Source organism: Mesoplodon densirostris, chromosome 4, assembly GCF_025265405.1.
Source record: "Mesoplodon densirostris isolate mMesDen1 chromosome 4, mMesDen1 primary haplotype, whole genome shotgun sequence".
In the NCBI taxonomy this organism is placed as follows: domain Eukaryota; kingdom Metazoa; phylum Chordata; class Mammalia; order Artiodactyla; family Ziphiidae; genus Mesoplodon; species Mesoplodon densirostris.
The window spans coordinates 152,389,407-152,407,397 of record NC_082664.1 but is presented as its reverse complement, the minus strand read 5'-3'; the positions used below and the strand labels follow the sequence as shown (position 1 = coordinate 152,407,397).

The 17,991-nt window shown below is 51.8% G+C and overlaps 1 protein-coding gene across 3 annotated transcripts in view; it reads right to left on the bottom strand.

Annotated features, from left to right (window-relative positions):
• Positions 1-17,991, bottom strand: part of RASGRF1 (Ras protein specific guanine nucleotide releasing factor 1) — a 105,562-nt gene that overhangs the window by 50,406 nt on the left and 37,165 nt on the right. For 2 of the 3 annotated variants that reach the window (XM_060095378.1, XM_060095379.1), the window contains exons 5-10: positions 17,554-17,807; positions 9,618-9,697; positions 6,898-7,091; positions 6,299-6,408; positions 2,224-2,342; positions 271-431 (exon numbers count right to left, since the gene is read on the bottom strand). In XM_060095378.1, coding sequence (XP_059951361.1) covers positions 271-431; positions 2,224-2,342; positions 6,299-6,408; positions 6,898-7,091; positions 9,618-9,697; positions 17,554-17,807 — 918 coding nt within the window. Of the gene's footprint in view, positions 1-270; positions 432-2,223; positions 2,343-6,298; positions 6,409-6,897; positions 7,092-9,617; positions 9,698-17,553; positions 17,808-17,991 lie in introns of those variants that run through there. The other variant, XM_060095380.1, reaches the window with a different exon arrangement.

The window sequence follows — 17,991 nt, the reverse complement described above, 5'->3', positions numbered from 1 at the left end:
CTGGCTCCTCCGCCCCAGCCCCCAACTCTGGGGGCTCCTTGAGGGGTCTTCACGCTCACTTTCCCATTTCCCACGATTTCTCCAGTAGAAAATCCATCTGTGGTCTTCTCATTCCAAGCTGCCAGTCAGACCGGGGCACGTGCATGCACACTCACGCGTCTCTGACACCCTGGTCCACCCTGGGCCCCGCGGTCAGGGTCAGTCGGGACCCCTAGGGTCAGGGCAGTGTCTGACCTCCAGCCCCAGCAGCTTCGCTCCTGCCGTCCGTACCTTGGTCAGGTGAAGCTTCCCACCAGAGCCTCTGGTACAGATGATCAGATGCTTAGAAAACAGGAAGCACTGTCGCTCGCCCTCTTTCTTTAGGGACAGAGACCCCAGGCGCCCCCTGGTGATCTTGCCCTTTTCAGACATGGGCACCTGGATGAGGGAGCCTGCGGATGGAGAAGAGAGAGCCTGAGTGCATCTACCGGAATGACCCTCCGCCTCTGACCTGGCTTTGAGGCTGCAGGTGGGGTTGCGATGCCAGCAGCCAGGGCAGTGGGACAAGGCAATCCTAGTTCTTGGTAGCAAACACGCACCTTGGACCCTCCCTCCAGCCCCTCCTCAGGGCCGGGTGGTGGGGTTTGGGGGGTGGAGAATGACGAGAGAAGCTCCATGCAGGACCTTTGACCTCCCAGCCAGGGTCAGGGCCTTGGAAAGCAAAGGAACCCCAAAGGACATGGCCCATGAGGTGAGAATGCAGGGCTGGGCTGGGGTCTCGGGGTGGCAGGAGGTTGAACAAGTGGGGAGCTGGCTCTGGCCCAGAGGGATTAACAAGATCCACTGGACACCTGCTGCCACATGCAGCCGCTGCAGACATGACCGATTGGTCACAGCACGCTCTGCTGCAGAGCCCAGTGCCGCCTCTTCGGGAAGCCCTCCCTGACTCTCCCCAGCCCTGCTCTAGGCCACCATCTGCCTCCTGCCCACGTTCATCACTGCACGGAACCCTTTCCTGTATCCTGACTCCCTCTCCCCTGCACAGGCAGTTCTGGAGGGCGGGGCAGAGTCTATTCTCTGGGCATCCCTGGAGACCTCAGTTGGCCTGGCATGAGTAGGGCAGGTGTCCTTGGTGGTGGCAGCACGACTGAATAAATGAGAAAGGGCTTGCTGGGTTCCCCTGTCTGATCTCCAGGTCCAGCCCCACCCCTCAGGAGGGGAAGAACTGCTTTGGCTCAGGGTGATGGAGCAGATTCCTGGTCTTTGGGGACACTGCTGACCCCAAGAGAGGTCATTCTTCCAGCCACCTCCAGCTTGGGCACAGCACAGCTCAGGGGGAGCTGAGAGTCAGGCTAGGCTGGCTCTGGGCTCAGCAGATCCCAGGGTGGGCCTGTGGGAAGGACACAGGGACCACACACAGGGGCTCAGAACAAACTCCACATTGAGGATCCTCAGGCCAAGGGCAGCAGGGGCCAGAGGCAGCTGCACAGGCCAGCAGGAGGCGCTTCATCTAGTCAGAGAACCCCAAGTAGATGGAAGGAAGGCGGGAGGTCCATCCTGAGGTGGAGTCACCTCTAGGGCACGTGAGCAGAAGCTGAGTTTCCCATAGGACATGGAATCTGAACCTTAAAGGCATCGCAGCTCTGATATCCCCGAGTTGGAAGTCAGTCCCCTGGGCCACAGAGAGCCTCTCCTGCCCCTCTCAATAGGGCTGTGACCCTCAAAACTGTCCCCAAGGTCAGCTGAGGCCCAAGGGTGAAGGGAACCCTACCCAGGACCACTGGGACCATGGCTTCCCCCAAGAGGCGAAGGATGCTGAGCAAAGGACAGAGGGACTGACCCACGCCAACTCCATCTCGGACCCTGAAAATGCTTGTGATTCATGGGGCCAGCTGGAATCTGTCCTCATCCTCCGCCCCCTACTCTCTCCCCAAAAGGACATGTCAATGTTTACTATGATGTACAATAGACAAACCAAGACCATCTGGGAAGAATTATGTTTACATCTGGAGAGAAGGAAACTGTGAAAACCAATAATACCAGCATCGATATCTATAGATACCGACATCTACATGTAGCTGTCGCATTCCCCCGGCAGGCCCGGAATACTCTGCAATCACGCTTGCAGGTTTTGGCACGCAGCAGCCCAACCAACTGGTGGTGTCCTGAGTGGAGTGCCGCATGCCTCTCCCTGCTGGGGCCAACCTGGCGGGGGGTGGGAGAGGCAGGGCGCACAGGCCATACCTTGTCTCACAAAGGTCTGGCTGGTGTCCAGGAGGATTTCACAGCCTTCAATGATCATGCGCTCAATGGCCAGGTTTTTCCGGATGTTCTCTGTTTCACTGACTTCATCGTGCATTATCCTGTGCGGACAGGAAAAGACAATCAGAGACAGGCTGCCCCCACCTCCCAGGGTGGAGGGAATGCTGGGTCTCTGGCTAGACCTCGGAAGAAAGCCTGGATTCTCAGGCGGAACCTGTTGTCATGAAAGGGGGGAGAGCGTGCATCTCTTGAGTGCCCGCTGTGTGTGTGCACTTTACAGGCGTGCTCTCATTTTATCCTCTGACAGCCCAAGGAGGCTGAGAGGCAGGTCTGTCTGATTTTAAAAAGTCTGAACCGGGGACTTCCCTGGTGGCGCAGTGGTTAACACTCCACGCTCCCAATGCAGGGGGTCCCGGGTTCGATCCCTGGTCGGGAAACTAGATTCCACATGCGTGCTGCAACTAAGACCCAACCAAATAAATAAATAAATAAAATAAAAACTAAAAAAAAATTGGCACATGATTACCAATAATGATTGTGAAGCTGAAATAAACTTAAAAAAAAAAAGTCTGGGGCTTCCCTGGTGGCGCAGTGGTTGAGAGTCCGCCTGCCGATGCAGGGGACACGGGTTCGTGCCCCGGTCCAGGAGGATCCCACATGTCGCGGAGCGGCTGGGCCTGTGAGCCATGGCCTCTGAGCCTGCGCGTCCGGAGCCTGTTGCTCCGCAGCGGGAGAGGCCACAACAGTGAGAGGCCCGCGTACCCAAAATAAAGTCTGAACCACATGGAAGAGAGACAGCAGAACTGGAGGAAGGTGGGAGTCGAGGGGACATCCTTCGTTCAGAACCCTGCCCCTCATCCCACTATTGGCCTTATTTCCATCCAGAGTACAAACCAAGCTCATTCCTGCCTCAGGGCAATTTGTACTTGCTGTTTCTTCCCCCTGCACACTCTTTCTAGGGTTGTTTCCTTGGGTTCTGGAATGGCTTATTTTTGGAGCACCTGGCAATCCAGCTGGCTCAGGGGAAGCCTGACTTCAGTTTACTTCTATAGGCTCTGGCACGACCGGGAAGTAAGCAGGACACGGCTTGTCCCTTCGTCTGAGAATACAGACAACTTTTTGTCCTTGTTCTGACTGCTGCAACACCCCTCCTCTCCAGGAGGTGTCACTGTTTAACTGTTTTTGTTTTTGTTTTTGTTTTTACAGAGCGTTGGTGGGAAAAGGTAGGTGTGAACTGCCAACTTTGCTAAGACCCAGGATAGGTCTCCAGGAGTCTTAGGAAAGTAGTGAATCATTATTATTATTTTTTTTGGAGGGGGTCTGGAAAAAGTACCCCACCTACTCTAAGGAAAGCACAAAGCCTCCTATTTGTCTGCTGATGCATGAAATTCCACAATTCAGACCACTAAGAGAGCTGATTAATGTGTGTGTGGCTTACAAAGTTCTCTCACAGTCATTATCCAGTTTAAACCCCCCAACAATGAGAGACACTGGTGGAGCTGGAGCTGTGATTAGTGGAATCAACACGATGTTGAACAAATTACTCAACCCTTCTAATCCTTACTTTCCCCATCTGTAGACTGCTGGGGTGAGGATGGAAAATAATGCATTTCATGGGCTGACCTCATGCCTAGCACATGACAGGTGCTGGAATAAAGGGTGGTGATCATTGCCATTATCAGGGCTGCAAAAATGGTATTGTAAAAAAAAAAAAATAGGTGATATACTGTAACTCGTAATTTCTTCTGGGTATCAGACTGGGGCATCGAGATGGGGTCTCTGCCTTAGGAGCCTCGGTTCTCCACCCACATGCCCCTCCTCCCACCCGGGCCCCAGCGATGCTCTTCTCAGAAGCCCAGGCCTTAGCCTTTTTCTGGAAAAGACATGGGACAGGGAGGCACCTTTCAGGGCATCTGCAGTTCCATGGATAGGGATTCATTTTTGGAAGTAGTCCAAGGCAATCAGGACCCTTTCTCTTGATGAGGGTGGGGACTTTGCTGAGGCTAGATTTGCTAAAAAATAAGGGGGTGATTCCAAGGTAGCAAAACTAGTTTTGCTGTTAGACATGGATAAACTTCAGCTGCTCAGGGTCAGTGGCCCCAGGCTGGGATTTGTGCTGGAGGGGCCGCCACTGCACACGCATCTTGGGGTGCTGGGCGGGGCTCCAGGAAGGTAGCCTGGGGTTCTGGGGCCTGAGGCTCCTGGGGGAACCGGAAGTGAGGACCTGGGTTATCAGTGAGCCCAGGAGTTAGGGGTTCTGGAGACAAAGTGGGACAAAGGCCAGAGGTAGGAGACATCCAGTCCCGAGGGGAGAGGGGTGCAGGGTTCTGAGCACTGCCAGGGAGGGCTTGGTTGCTGGCTTCCTGTCAGGGCTGGAGCTTTCCTCAGGCCCCAGGAGAGGGCGCCAGGAGGAAGAAAGGGCTGTTGTCACGTGATGGGAAAACGCTTTTCTGTGCCGCTCAGGCTGGGTTCAGGGCTAGGTGCAGGTGATGGGGGACAAAAGAAAAGCAGGCTGCACACCCAGGACCCGGGGTGCGGGGGGAGGGGATTGGGGTGCTGCCTGCACACCTGCCTGCACTGGGACAGGGCATCCCGCGGTGTCGAGGAACTCACAGCCTCAAGGGGGTCCCAAGTCTTCTGTTTGGGGAAGAGTACGCAGGATCTGGCTCCCTGGGGCATGAGAGAATCGGGGTCCACGCCCCATGATGGTTTTGTTTGTCTGCAATCACGCCCTGATTACATCTCCTCCCTAATCCTCCGCTCTGGGGCCTGTGCCCTGCCCTGGTCCAGCCTGGTCCTCCCTCTGTCCAGCCGGGAGCCATGGCCTCACCGCCTGCCACTCGTTGGACTTGGGCAGCCTTTTAGGGCTCTGAGTGGTCGGCAGGGCCCCGGGTAGGGCTGAGGGCTGAACCCCACACCCTGCAGACCCATCCTCCTTTGCAGCTCCTGGCCGCCTATCTCTGACCACAAGGCCCCCCCCCTCACCTCTTGGCCTGCACCGGTGGAGGCCCCAGGCTCAGCCCTTGGTTCATACCTCATTCCTGCCTAAACTCACTCCCTTGGTGATCTCACCAGCCTTGTGACTCTAAATACCATCTCCGAGCTGACGATCTGGTATATCTTGGCTCCCTGAACTCCAGACTCAAACACCGACTCCCTTTTTGTTATTTCCGCCGCTGTTGTCCTTCTCAGGTCCAAGACACCCCCAAGTAAAACTCCAACGTGGCGAGGAAGACTCCCCCCCTCCAAACCTGCCCCTCTGGCGCCTTCTCCATCTTGCACAACAGCAATGCATCCTTCTGGCTGCTTGGCAGAAAACTCTGGAATCACCCTCGACTCTCATTTTCTCTCTCTCTCCTCACCTCTCATCCATCAGAAACTCTTGGAGGTTCCACCTTCAGAGAACTCCAGAGTCCTCACCTCCACAGCCACCCCCTGGTGTGGCCATGTCCCCTGTTGCCTGGGCTGTGGCAGTGCCTCCCTCCAGTCCTTCGGCTCCTGCCCGTGCAGCGAGGACGTTCCTTGGGCTTCGGGGAGTGAGGGAGGACGGGGAGGGCCTTGACTAGGGGGGCTGTGGCCTCTGACGGTGGCCCAACCATGGCCTGTCCACCCACGGACACTGCCTGCTGCTGAACGGAGCCTGAGGCACATGAAAGCCCGACACCCAGGACCCCCCTGGGGCTCCTAAAGCCACCGGTTTTGACACATGGACACTGGAGAACCGAGGAAACGGGCAGAGAGTGCCTGCGAGTCCTGGGCAGATCCCTGACCTGGAAGATGGGCCCACTAAGTGCCCAGGGCCCTTCCTCGGACCCCATCTGTGCCAGGGATGGTGTACCCTCCATCCCATCTCACTGGGTGCCCACCTGGGCTGGAGCTGTAAACCCCTCAGACTGCTCCTGGGGAGCCGGCTTCCAGGTGGGATGAGCTGTGGGTGCCCTCACCTCGGAATCCTAACCGGAGCACGAGCTTTTCCCATCTGGGGTTCAGCAAACCCCGGGTGGGGGCACCCTCAGCCTTGGCCTGCCGACCGGTGTGGGACCCCAGCGGGGCTCACCTGGACAGCTCCTCCAGTTTGGACTTGGCGTAGTCCAGGCTGTTGCGCTCCACATGCTCGTGAGGGGTGTGGGCCAGGAGCTCGTGCAGCGTCAGGATGTACCGGGGGATCTGCAGTGGGGAGAGGCGGGGACAGGGCCAGAGGGCCAGAGAGACAGAGGCAGGGAGAGAGAGACAGAGATGAAGCAAGAGAGAGACGGAGCAGGGCAGACAGATGGAAGGGGGGCAGGGTGGGCAGAGAAGGGGGCTCTCAGCTCCGAGGACCCCCATGAGCGGGGCTGAGGAATGACACCCACTGCACTTCTGATCCCAGACTCTCTTAACTTGGAGGCTCTTCCAGGGTCTTGTCTGGGACGAGAGCCCAGAGCTTGAGGTTCTCCCCTGCAGAAGGTAGGACCTGGAGACAGACTCAGGACCAGGAGCTGCCCCTCACTTCCTGCACGGCCTCCACCAGCCAGGGTCGGCGGAGGGTCCTAACCCTGTTCGTTCTCCAGGCCACCGGGGGTTTGCACGGCCGTGGCCCTCGGCACTCCGCGCCCTGGCCCCCAGTCAGCCGCAGCCCTCCTGGCGCATGCGCCCTGGCAGACGGGGAGGGCACACCTGGAACATGGGGTAGGTGAGGAAGGTCTCCAGCGTCCTCTCCTCGCAGTCGGGCTTGGCCTCGTAGTGCTTCAGCAGCTTGTCGAAGTCGCGGTTCTGCTTGCAGTGCGCCAGGATCTGCAGGCTGTACTGGTGGTTGCGGACGAACTCCTGGTAGATGTTGAGCATGGGCAGCAGGATGTCGAACAGGTCGGCTGGAAGGAGGCGGGACTCAGCGGGCAGCGGGGGCGCCCTCGGCTCCCCGAGCCCCACCCGGGGAGGTCGGGGCGCAGCTCAAAGCCCCATCCCAGAGAGACCCCTGCCTTCGGAGATGACTAAGTCACCACTGCCCTCTCCTAGGCCAGACAGGGTGGCCCCAGGCATTGAGACCACAGCAGATTCACAGGTTTTTCAGATAGAGCCCTGTCTAGTCTGACACCTGTGTACCGGAGGTCAGAGAAAGGAGGTACAGAGGGTGCTGCGGTGTGCCCCCCGGAACCCCTTCTGGACCCAGGCACTTGTTCCCCAGCTGCCACCAGTGTGGGTGGCTCTCAGCTGGGTTCTCCCTTGCTGGGAACTGCTCTCAGCTGAAGGAAGCTGCCTTGCACAAGCTGGAACCCGGGGACAGGTCCAGGTCTGGGTGTGAAGGCCGGCCCCTGGCTCGATAGGGGATGTCCCTGAAGGGCCACCTCAGTTCCCGAGCTTCCCTGGGGTTGGCTGAGGCCCCTGTTGTAAATGCTTTGTAGTCCACTCCCCCCAGTGCCCTGGCTCTGCCAGGCTGTTATGCTGAGGGGTCCCCAGGGGCCCCCCCTCCCAGAGTGTCCCACCTGTGACTGTGACCTGTCAGAGGTCACGAGGTGAGTCAGGAGCTGGCCTGGAACCAGGTTTTCCAACTCCCCCATTCCAGCGCTTTCCGCCCCATGATATGCTTTCCGGAGTCTCTGTCCCTTCACCTGTTGTCCCCTTTGTCCCTCTGTCCCTGTCCTTCCAGGCCTCCCCAGCTCTGCAGCCCCTGGCTCAGTGAGGTGGACCCCCTGCTCAACCCCCCGTCTGTCTCAACCTCCTGGGTATCTAACATCCTGTCCTTCTAGCTCCCCAAAGCCCAAACCTGCCTTTCAACACTTGATGGGATGGGACGGACCCTCTAAAACCTCTGCTTACCAACCCCATTAAAAAGAAAGACAATGCAACTAGAAATGATCATACAAAGTGAAGTAAGTCAGAAAGAGTAGACAAATATCATATGGTGTCACTGATATGTGGAATCTAAAACACGACACAAATGAACTTAGCTACGAAACAGAAACAGACTCACAGACATAGAGAACAGAATTCTGGTTGCCAAGGGGGAGGGGAGGTGGGGGAGGGATGAAGGGGAGGTTGGGGTCAGCTGATGTAAGCTTTTGTATATAGAACGGATAAACAACAAGGTCCTACTGTATAGCACAGAGAACTATATTCAGTATCCTATGATAAACCATAATGGAAAAGAATATTAAAAAAAAGAATGTATATATATGTATAACTGAATCACTTTGCTATACAGTGGAAATTAACACAACATTGTAAATCAACCATACTTCAATAAAATAAAAAAAAAAGAAAGACAAGCTTTCCTTGGAACAAACTCTAAGTGGGAGCTCTCATGTAGGGTATCCAACTACCCAGTGGACAACCTCTTCAGCTGTATGACTACAGAAAGTGCAGCCTTTGTCTTTCTAGGGCTGCTTCTTATTTTGACCTTGGAGAAAAACAAAATGGTGCCACTCCCCCTGGAAGTCTCCTGGCCCGTGGGCAGAGGAGCCTTTTTAGCCTCAGCTGTCCTTTCACCTCCCTGAGCCTGTTCCCTCGACCCCATAATGGAAGTGACACCAACACTCACCTTTTCCTATTGAATTAAGTGAAAGGAAGATGGGACCCAGTGTGGGAGGGGCAGGATGTGGGACGCACTCCTGTACATCACTCACAGGAGTGAGGGCTTGGAGAGCCATGTGACAATGTGTACACAGCGGGGAGTCCATCCCCATTGTTTCAGTAATTCTACTTCTGGACACCTGTCTCAGGGGAATGCTCTCTAATATGGAGACAACTTCACATGCAGGGATGATTATTTTTAGTAGCAAAAAGGTAGAACAACTTTAAGAGTCGACGAAGGGAGATGGCTACATAGATGGTGGCAGATTCACGGGGCACTGGAACATTATACAGCCATCAAAAAGCATACTTTCAGCTTGAGAAAACACTTATGCAATTATGTTAAGTAAAAAAAAAGAAAAACCCACAGCAAGATTCAAATTCTATATTCAGTATGTTTGCAATTATGTAAAATGGAAAAAAAAACAACCCCAAGATCTATGCATAGGAAAAAAATTGGAAGGAAACACACCAAAGTGTTTACAGTAGTTATCTTTGGGAAGCAGAAACGTTGATATTTTTAAATGTTTCCTACTTTTCTGGATTCTCAGATTTTCTCAAATGGATACCTATATATTATTTTTAAAAGGGAAAAGCAGATAAGAAACTAAAAATATATCACTTCCTCCTAGAAGTGTAGCTTTTGCCAACTTCTCTTTCCTCTTCTGCTCCCTCTGGGGGATTCTGTGAGTTTTTAAGGGGCCACTCTGTTACATTCGGGAAGGACAAAAGTGCCACCAGCCAGGAGGTGTGGCCCCTGCACAGGGACTTCTCAGGTGGGGATGGGGGCGGAGGGGCAGGATACCTCTGCCAGGGCTGCTACTCACCGAGGACCAGAGTGGGCCAGCTGGAGATGCGGGCCTTCAGGCCTTGGTAAAAGATCTGGTGCAAAAACATGATGGTCTCGCTGGAAGAGAAAGCACAGGGTAAGCTCCGGCTAGGAGTTCCTCTCCTTCCAGGTGTCCCCTCCCCCCAAGTTCAGTAGAGCTGAGGGGCCCCAGGGGAGAGGGCAGGGGCTGTCACTGCCTGTGGGACTATAGCAGCAAACCTTCTCAGGTGAGACCTTACAAGAAACCCCATCAGTGGGATGGACCCTACAGTCTATGGGGCCTAACGCAAAACAAACATGCCGGCCCCTTGTTAACAAATGATTAAGAATTTCAGGATGGTGACAGCAGAGCCTCAAATTAAGCACAGTTTTTCTAAGCATGCAGTCAAATGCCCGTGAAGCCGGCTGCCGGCTTCCCTGGCCCCCTCAAGTCCCCACTGGCTCTGTCACTGGGTGCTGTCCCCTCTCCCAGGAGTCTGTGTCCTGAAGGCAAACCCCCATCCTGGGGTCTCACATTCTCAGGACAAGGGCAGGAAGTGGAAGGCACTGGGTGGGCGCAGAGACGCCCCTGAGTTGTGAGGCACAGGAGGCCAATGGGGGCCTGGGACCTCATGTTCACGGTCGGCTTGGGAGGCACGGGGCTCCCTGACCCCAGAGGAGTTTGAAATGCCCTGAGCACCCCACTCTGCAGAGAAAACAGGGTGGGTGGGGAGAAAAAGGGTGTGAAAAAGAAAAGAAGGGAGGGCTGCAAGAGAGAAAGGGGTGAGGGAGGTGAGAGGTGGTGGTGGGGAGTCAGAACAGAACACAGCACCTACGGCTGAAGAGCAGGGCCTGTAACTCCATCACACCCGCAGGATGTGCAGAAGGGCTGGAACCGCTAGGGCCTTTAACAAGTATCCAAGTAGCAGAAACACTCCGAGTTCTCATTCCTGAGAGTGGGTCCTCTCATTACCGTGAGTTAACTGTCATCTCCCTAAAGTCCCAAAAGAACAGGCCCCCCCAGGTGTGATGACTCTGTGATTTCTGGACTAGGGGCCCCACCTGATGGCTGAAGTCATTTGCAGTTTTCAGGTAACAAGTCTGTGACAGATTCACCCTTGACAGGGCTGGTTTCTTCCTGTCTGTGGCCCCTGAACTAGTTACTGAATAGATAAACATGTACTGTACCAATGTGAAGAACTTTAGTCGTCCACATGGGAAGACCCTTAGAAAAATTCAAAAGAGACCAGTCCAGGGGTGCGTGAAAGTGCACAGAAGGGAGAACGTGGGCCCTGATGTGGGGGAGGGTGGAGGTAGGAGGACTTTCAGGGGTTCCTGGGGAACTGGGAGGCTCTGGATGACCCCAAGCACCACCACAGCAAGACTCAGGGCCCCATTCCTGGGCAGCTCCCACAGACGGCTGCAGGATGCACTGTGCAGGATTCACGGCATGGACTTGTAGGGTAGCACATTAGGAACATCATAAGCTGGGACTATAAAAATATAGTAGATGAAGCCTCTGTTTTTAAAGTACTATAAACTGTGAGGATTTCACTTGTCATCCTACGACTCAGAAACTACCATTGTTACCTATCCGATAAGAAAAAAATGATCTCATTTTGATTCGATTTGCTTTACAAAATCATTGTGAGTGGGTTGGTTGAACATTTTTCCTTTGTATTGGCCATTTGAATTTCTTCTTTTGGGAACTGCCAAGTCATGTCCATTTACTATTTTCACTTTTATTAATTTAAAATAACTCTCCATATTGAGCGTATAATCATTTTTTTTTTTTTTTTTTTTTTTTTTTTTTTGCGGTACGCGGGCCTCTCACTGTTGTGGCCTCTCCCGTTGCGGAGCACAGGCTCCGGACGCGCAGGCTCAGCGGCCATGGCTCACGGGCCCAGCCGCTCCGCGGCATGTGGGATCCTCCCGGACCAGGGCACGAACCCGCATCCCCTGCATCGGCAGGCGGACTCTCAACCACTGCGCCACCAGGGAAGCCCTAAGCGTATAATCTTAACATATACATTGCAGATATCTTTTTGCTCAGCTATTTGCTCACTGATTTGGTGTTTGGTGTTTTTTGAAGTTTTTCCATTTTGCCCTATGAGATTTTCTTTCTGTTTTCTTGCTTCAGGCATCATGTCTTTTCCCACTCTTAGACTGCATACACACTCACCTATATTTTATTTTACTATTTCATTTTTACACATAAATACTTAACTAGAGTTTACTTTGGTGTAGGACGTGAGTAAAGGATATAAACGTAATCTTTCTCTCAGTTTGTTTAGTCAATTGCTTCATTTTATTTATCAAATACTCCTGCTGCGTTCACTGCTTTGCTAGGCTGCCTTTTTTTGTTACTAAATTCTCATACATGCCTAAGTCTGTTTCTGGACTTTGTATTTTATTTTGATGGACTATTGGCCTATTCTGGCAATATTTCTCATGCTGTTTTCATTACTTTTAATATATTTATAAGCCTATAATACATTTTAATTAATGTAGGAAATGTTTCTTTCATTGTTTTTTTCAGAACATTATTATCTATTTACATGCATTTTACTCCTTCAATTGAACATTAAAATCACTCTGCTAGGCTGCACTTCGATTGGAATTATATTGAGTTTATAGCATGTTTTGGGTGAAATGACATCTTTACGACACAGAATCTTGCCATCCAGAATGCTGGCTCACTTTCTGTTTTTGTACAGCCTGTAAGCTTAGAAGGATTTTTTATAATTTTAAATGGTTGAAAAAAAATCAAAAGAATATTTTATGATAAGTAAAAATTAGATGAAATTCACATTTTAGTGTCCATAAGTCAAGGTTTATTGGAACACAGCAACACCCATTCATTTAGGATTGCCTAAGACCACCTAGTTTTGACAGAGACCCTCTGGCCCACAAGGCCTAAAATATTTACTCTCTGACCCTTGACAGAAGAAGTTTGCTGATCCCTAGTCTATGTGAATGTTGTCCCTGAATTGTGCAGTGCACAGCCGGGGCAACTATATTCTATGGCCCTGCACACTTATAGTCCAGCAGGGACTCTATACACAGAAGAAATCATTATTTAAGTGCAATGAATGCTACAAAAGGGGCAGCATGGGGGCCCTGGAAGCACACAGCCAGGGAACATAAGCCAACGGTGACAAGGGGCATGGGGGTGGTCAGGGACATCCAAGGAAAGACATGAAAAAAGAGTAGGAGACAGCTGTCATAAGGAAAACAGGAATGACAGTAGGGTGGGAAGAATTCTAGGGAGAGGAAGTGACTTGTCTGCTTTGGCAAGTGCTCATTTTGCCTGGCTCCCTTCTTGAGCCCAGAAAGGAGTGTGACTTGCCCAAGGCTGGTCCTAGGTACACAGGGCTTGGCCCGTGGAGGGCAAAGCCAGGCCTCTTCACTCCAGCCTCACCCTGTGCCTGTCCCTCCTCACTCCCCAGCCCATGCAGACAAGATGAATTGATGGCAGCACACGCCCCCACTGAGCCTCATCATTCTTCTCGACCCAGGACCCCAGGCAACCACTGCCAATCAATCAGAGCGGGCATCAAGATAGGAACCATCTGTCTCCCAGGCGGGATGCCTCTCATCACGGGGCAATGCCTGTGGTTCCCAGCACACGTTGCTGGGCATGGTTTTTATTAAAGGGAAATAGCCCAAGAGTATATGCTCATTGCTTCGGGTAAACGAAACCTGGTGCACATGTTTACTTCAAAGATTCCCCCCGCAGCATTCGAAAAGCACACAATTAACCCCCTGCCCAGCTCTGCAGCATCCTCCGTGAATCTGCCAACCTGGAGAGAGGCCTCTCTCTTCTCAATGACTTCATTTTTATATGCCAATTTTTTCCAGACACGCAGGCTCAGCGGCCATGGCTCACGGGCCCAGCCGCTCCGCCGCATGTGGGATCTTCCTGGACCGGGGCACGAACCCGTGTCCCCTTCATCGGCAGGCGGACTCTCAACCACTGTGCCACCAGGGAAGCCCTTAAGGACGTCTTTTAAAGAGCTCCAGCAAATGAAATCACCAAATTAGCATCAGGTATCTAATGTGGCTATACATTTCAGCCTAAATGTAAATCAGGGGAAAGCTATATGCAGAAATGCCTTCTAGTGAGTGGGCTGGCAGCCTCCGCCCTTGACCTGTGACACATACAGACTCTGTGCTGTGGTCCGAGGCAGGGAGACCTGGACGGTTCATGTCCCAGATCCGGCCTCCACAGCACCTACACGGTAAGAGGGAAGGCTGGGCTCACATACAATCGAAAGTTCTCGACAGTGCAAGCGTGGGCAGGAGCACGTGCTGAGACCTGGGCTGTGATGAGCAGGCATGGGGGGAAGGAGGATGGGGGTCGGTGAAGATTCCAGCCCATTATTTAACAGGGCAGCAGGCGGGAAGCACAGGCCTTCACATAAAACAGAACTGGGTTAAAATCACAGCCCACCCGAACCCTGAGCACACCCCGTCACCTCTCTGATCTCTGGTTCCAGCCTCATGGGGCATCTCTGAGGATTGGAAATTACGTAGGCCAAGTGCTTACAGAGAGCCTGGCACCAAGCAGGCCCCACAAAACACCATCTTATCGTGGTGAGTGTAGTCCAAAACATTCAGTCACGCAAAGGGCTGTGCAGGGTTGCTATACAGTTAATGAAAAAAAATTTTCAGCTGTTCTTTGTGCTCACAAAAAGCACAGAGGTTAAGACAGTGAAGCTTATACTCTTATGTGCCCAGTGGATCATATAGTGAGGGGTGAATGATTAGAAGGCAGTCATTTTCTAGCTCTTCCTGCCCCACCCTGAGCCCCAGGGGAAGGAGAGAATTCCAGCCTGCTCCCGATTGAGAACAGGGGCCAGTGGGTGGAGAGAAGCCAGTCACATCAGATTGGCATCCATTGATAGGATCATTGGTTCTTCTTACTTAATATTGTAAGAAAATATAGTAAAACATATTTGATTAATTTTCAACGTTGAACCAACCTTGCATTCCTAGGATAAATTCCACTTGGTCATGATGTATTACCCTTTTTATATATTTCTGGATTCGATTTTATAATATTTTGCATCTATGATCATGAGCAATATGGGTCTGCAGTGTTCTTTCCTCATAATGTCTTTGTCTGATTTCGGTATTAGAGTAATGCCGGCCTCACAGAATGAGTTGAGAAGTGTTCCCTCCACATTAGATTTGAATTCAGTTTTTCACAGGGTGCGTCATAGTGAAGCTTTCTTGTTGTAATAATGTCTAGCTCTTATGAGCACTTGGGCTATGCTGGGCTCTGTACTAGATGCTTTACATGAGCTCTCCTTTGATTCTCCAACACCTACAAGCGGCAGGTCCCATTCCCTGGTCAGTGTTTCCGAGGACCACTAGAGTCCATATTCTGGAGGCCTTAACGATTGATCAGGCTGGGGCTATTTTGACCAGGATCAATGAGACTGCTAAGATGGGAAACAGTCAACCTTGGGCTCATTGTGGAAAAGGAGAAACAGGCCTTGCAGGGGCCTGGAAGGACACCGGCAAAAGAGGGGACTTTCTTCCCTCCTGTTTATTCTCAGTTAAAGGCATCTGATCTGATCCATGCAGTGATTAACAGACAAAAATATAAAACCATGTTGTGATTTTCTTCAAACAATTTTTGAACACATTCTGTGAGTTGGTATGAATACTCTTAACCAAAGATTACAGGTGAAAAGAATTCCATTGAATGCAGTGTAACAAAATTATGCAAAGATTAAATAAATACAAAAGGGCACATTTATCTCTTAGTGGCTATGATAAACGGTCACCAAAAGTTTGCAACTGTGGCCTAAAATGCAAGGAAAGCACAAACAACCTAGAACTATAACAATGCTTCCTGAAGTATTTCTCAAGTAGGGCCGTGGCCGAGCCTCCAATACAGGCAGTCCCCTGCGGTTATCTCAAGCCTCTCATTTCTGTGTGCTCTGGGACCTGCAGCAGCAGCTGCACCTACAAACTTGTTGGAAATGCCATCCCTATGCTCTTCTCCAGACCTACAGATTGAGAAGCTCAGGGTGAGGCCCAGCGCTCACATTTGAGAAGCTGTGACTCCAGCTGAGCTGTCCGGAGTTTATTCAGGAAGAAACAAGTTCTTCACACTTTTCAGCCAAATTCCAGGTCATTGAGTTTAAAAGACCCAATTGTAGTTTCTGGAGAAAATCTTACCTGATTTCACAAAACAATAATACCTATTTTCTTTGTTTGAATAAAGAAATCAAAGCATTTATTTACTCTCTAAAAACTGTGTTCGAAATGTATATTAAAAAGCAACCTTGGGCTTCCCTGGTGGTGCAGTGGTTGAGAGTCCGCCTGCCAATGCAGGAGACACGGGTTCGTGCTTCGGTCCGGGAAGATCCCTCATGCCGCGGAGCGGCTGGGCCCGTGAGCCATGGCCGCTGAGCCTGCACGTCCAGAGCCTGTGCTCCGCAACGGGAGAGGCCACAACAGTGAGAGGCCCGCGTACCGCAAAAAAAAAAAAAAAGCAACCTTGTAAGGCCCAGTGATTCCTTTTCTAGAAGATCTAATGAGGCTAAAAGCCACTCCCCTCCCCCTGCTCCCCACCCCCACCATGTCCCCATACTCTGACACCTCAGTCACATCCATGGTGTCAGCATCCCAATGTCCCTGTCCTTGTCCTTCTACCAGTGACTTTCAGCATCTCTGGCTCAACCTCTCAGAATCAGACCCACGTCCACTGCCTCTACCCCATCTCCTTCCGGGTGCCCCACAGGTCCCTAAACTCATCACAGCACACTAGCAGGTAAAGGGGAAGAGCAGGGCACAGGGAAGGTGACCCTGGGTCCCAAACACCTCTGCAGAGGGCTTGGATGAGGGCCAGCTGGAATTAGTGAAATGACTGAATGATGGATACTTTAAAAGAAATGCAGCTGAATGAGCAACCTGGAGCACATAGTGATTTACTTTAATTCCTGAATGAGAATCATTTGTAAATAGCACTCTGTTGATATGTTTTCATATTTGTTGCTTTTACCTAGTTTGCCCAATTTTAATGCCTACCAAAAAGCTCATTTAAACCATTTCCTAACACTTTTAAAAAGAGGTTGACAGCAGAAGGGTAGCCATCAGCTCAGCCTTCTCAGGCAACACAAACCCCATACGAATGGCCAGAGTCGCCATTTGGGAAAAGTAACTGCTTTCGTAAGATATGTGGGTAGTGTGATACAGAGCCCAACTCTAAGGGTAGTCAGAATTCTAAAAATTTAGACCTGGCTTCTAGATCGTTATGACGATGATATTAAGGTAGAAGAATAGAACCCATTTGGTTTTCTGTAGCTTGATTTATAACTTGTAAACATTTAAACCAGGGTTTCTCAACCTTGGCACGATTATTTTTGGTGGAAGAATTCTCTTCTGTAGGAGACTGCTCTGTGCACAGTAGAATGTTTAGCAGCATCCCTGATTTCTACCCACCAGATGCCAGTCGCAAACCCTCCCCTGCAGCCCCGCCAAGTTTTGACAATCAAAAATGTCTCCCATATATACACTAATATGTATAAAATGGATAACTAATAAAAACCTGCTGTATAAAAAAATAAATAAAATAAAATTCAAAAATTCAAAAAAAATTGCCTCCCAGGGATTGCCAGCCATTGATCCTACTTGATCCTTCTGAAGCAAAAAATAAATTAAAAAAAAAAAGTCTCCCAGCATTGCCCCAGTTGAACCACTAGTTTAGACACACACTACGTGGGCCTCCATTTGCATTCCTGCCTGTAATAGCTGGGGCACTGACTTCTCGTCATGGGACCTCGGGCAGCTTCCTTCCTCTCTGGGCCTCAGTTTCCTCCTCTGCACTTGGCAGGAACTAGTCAAGGGCTCATGTCCAAGTTCAGTGGCGGCTAGGCTCCCTCTTCCCGCCTCAGCCAAGGGCTCCGGGGTGGGGGGGGGCTGAGCTTCAGGGTGCTCACCTGTTCAGGAAGATGCTGCTGACATCGTCGTGGGTGATGGGAGGCTTCTTGGAGCTGGCGGCCATCCGCAGTGGGCGCAGGAAGTTGTTGACAAGGATGTGCAGCTGCTGCACGTACTCGGCCTCGGCTTCCAGCATGCTGAACACCACCTGGTTCCTCTTCCGCATGCTGTCGGCGTGCGGCGACCGGATGTAGTCCTGGATGATGGTCTTCCACTTGCGCCGGCACAGCCAGCCCCGCAGGAAACTCTGCACCTGGGCGCCGAGACCAGCGGGAGAGTCTCCCGTTAGCCTCAGCGGCTCTGGTCCTTCCAGGCTGTGAGTGCCCCAAGGGCAGGGGCCAAGGCCCTGCTGTCCCCCATGCCGGGCACGTAGGGAAAAGGGCTGAGGCAAAAGATCAGGCCTGGTGCTTCTGCCTGCATGGTGCCGGGCAAGCCCT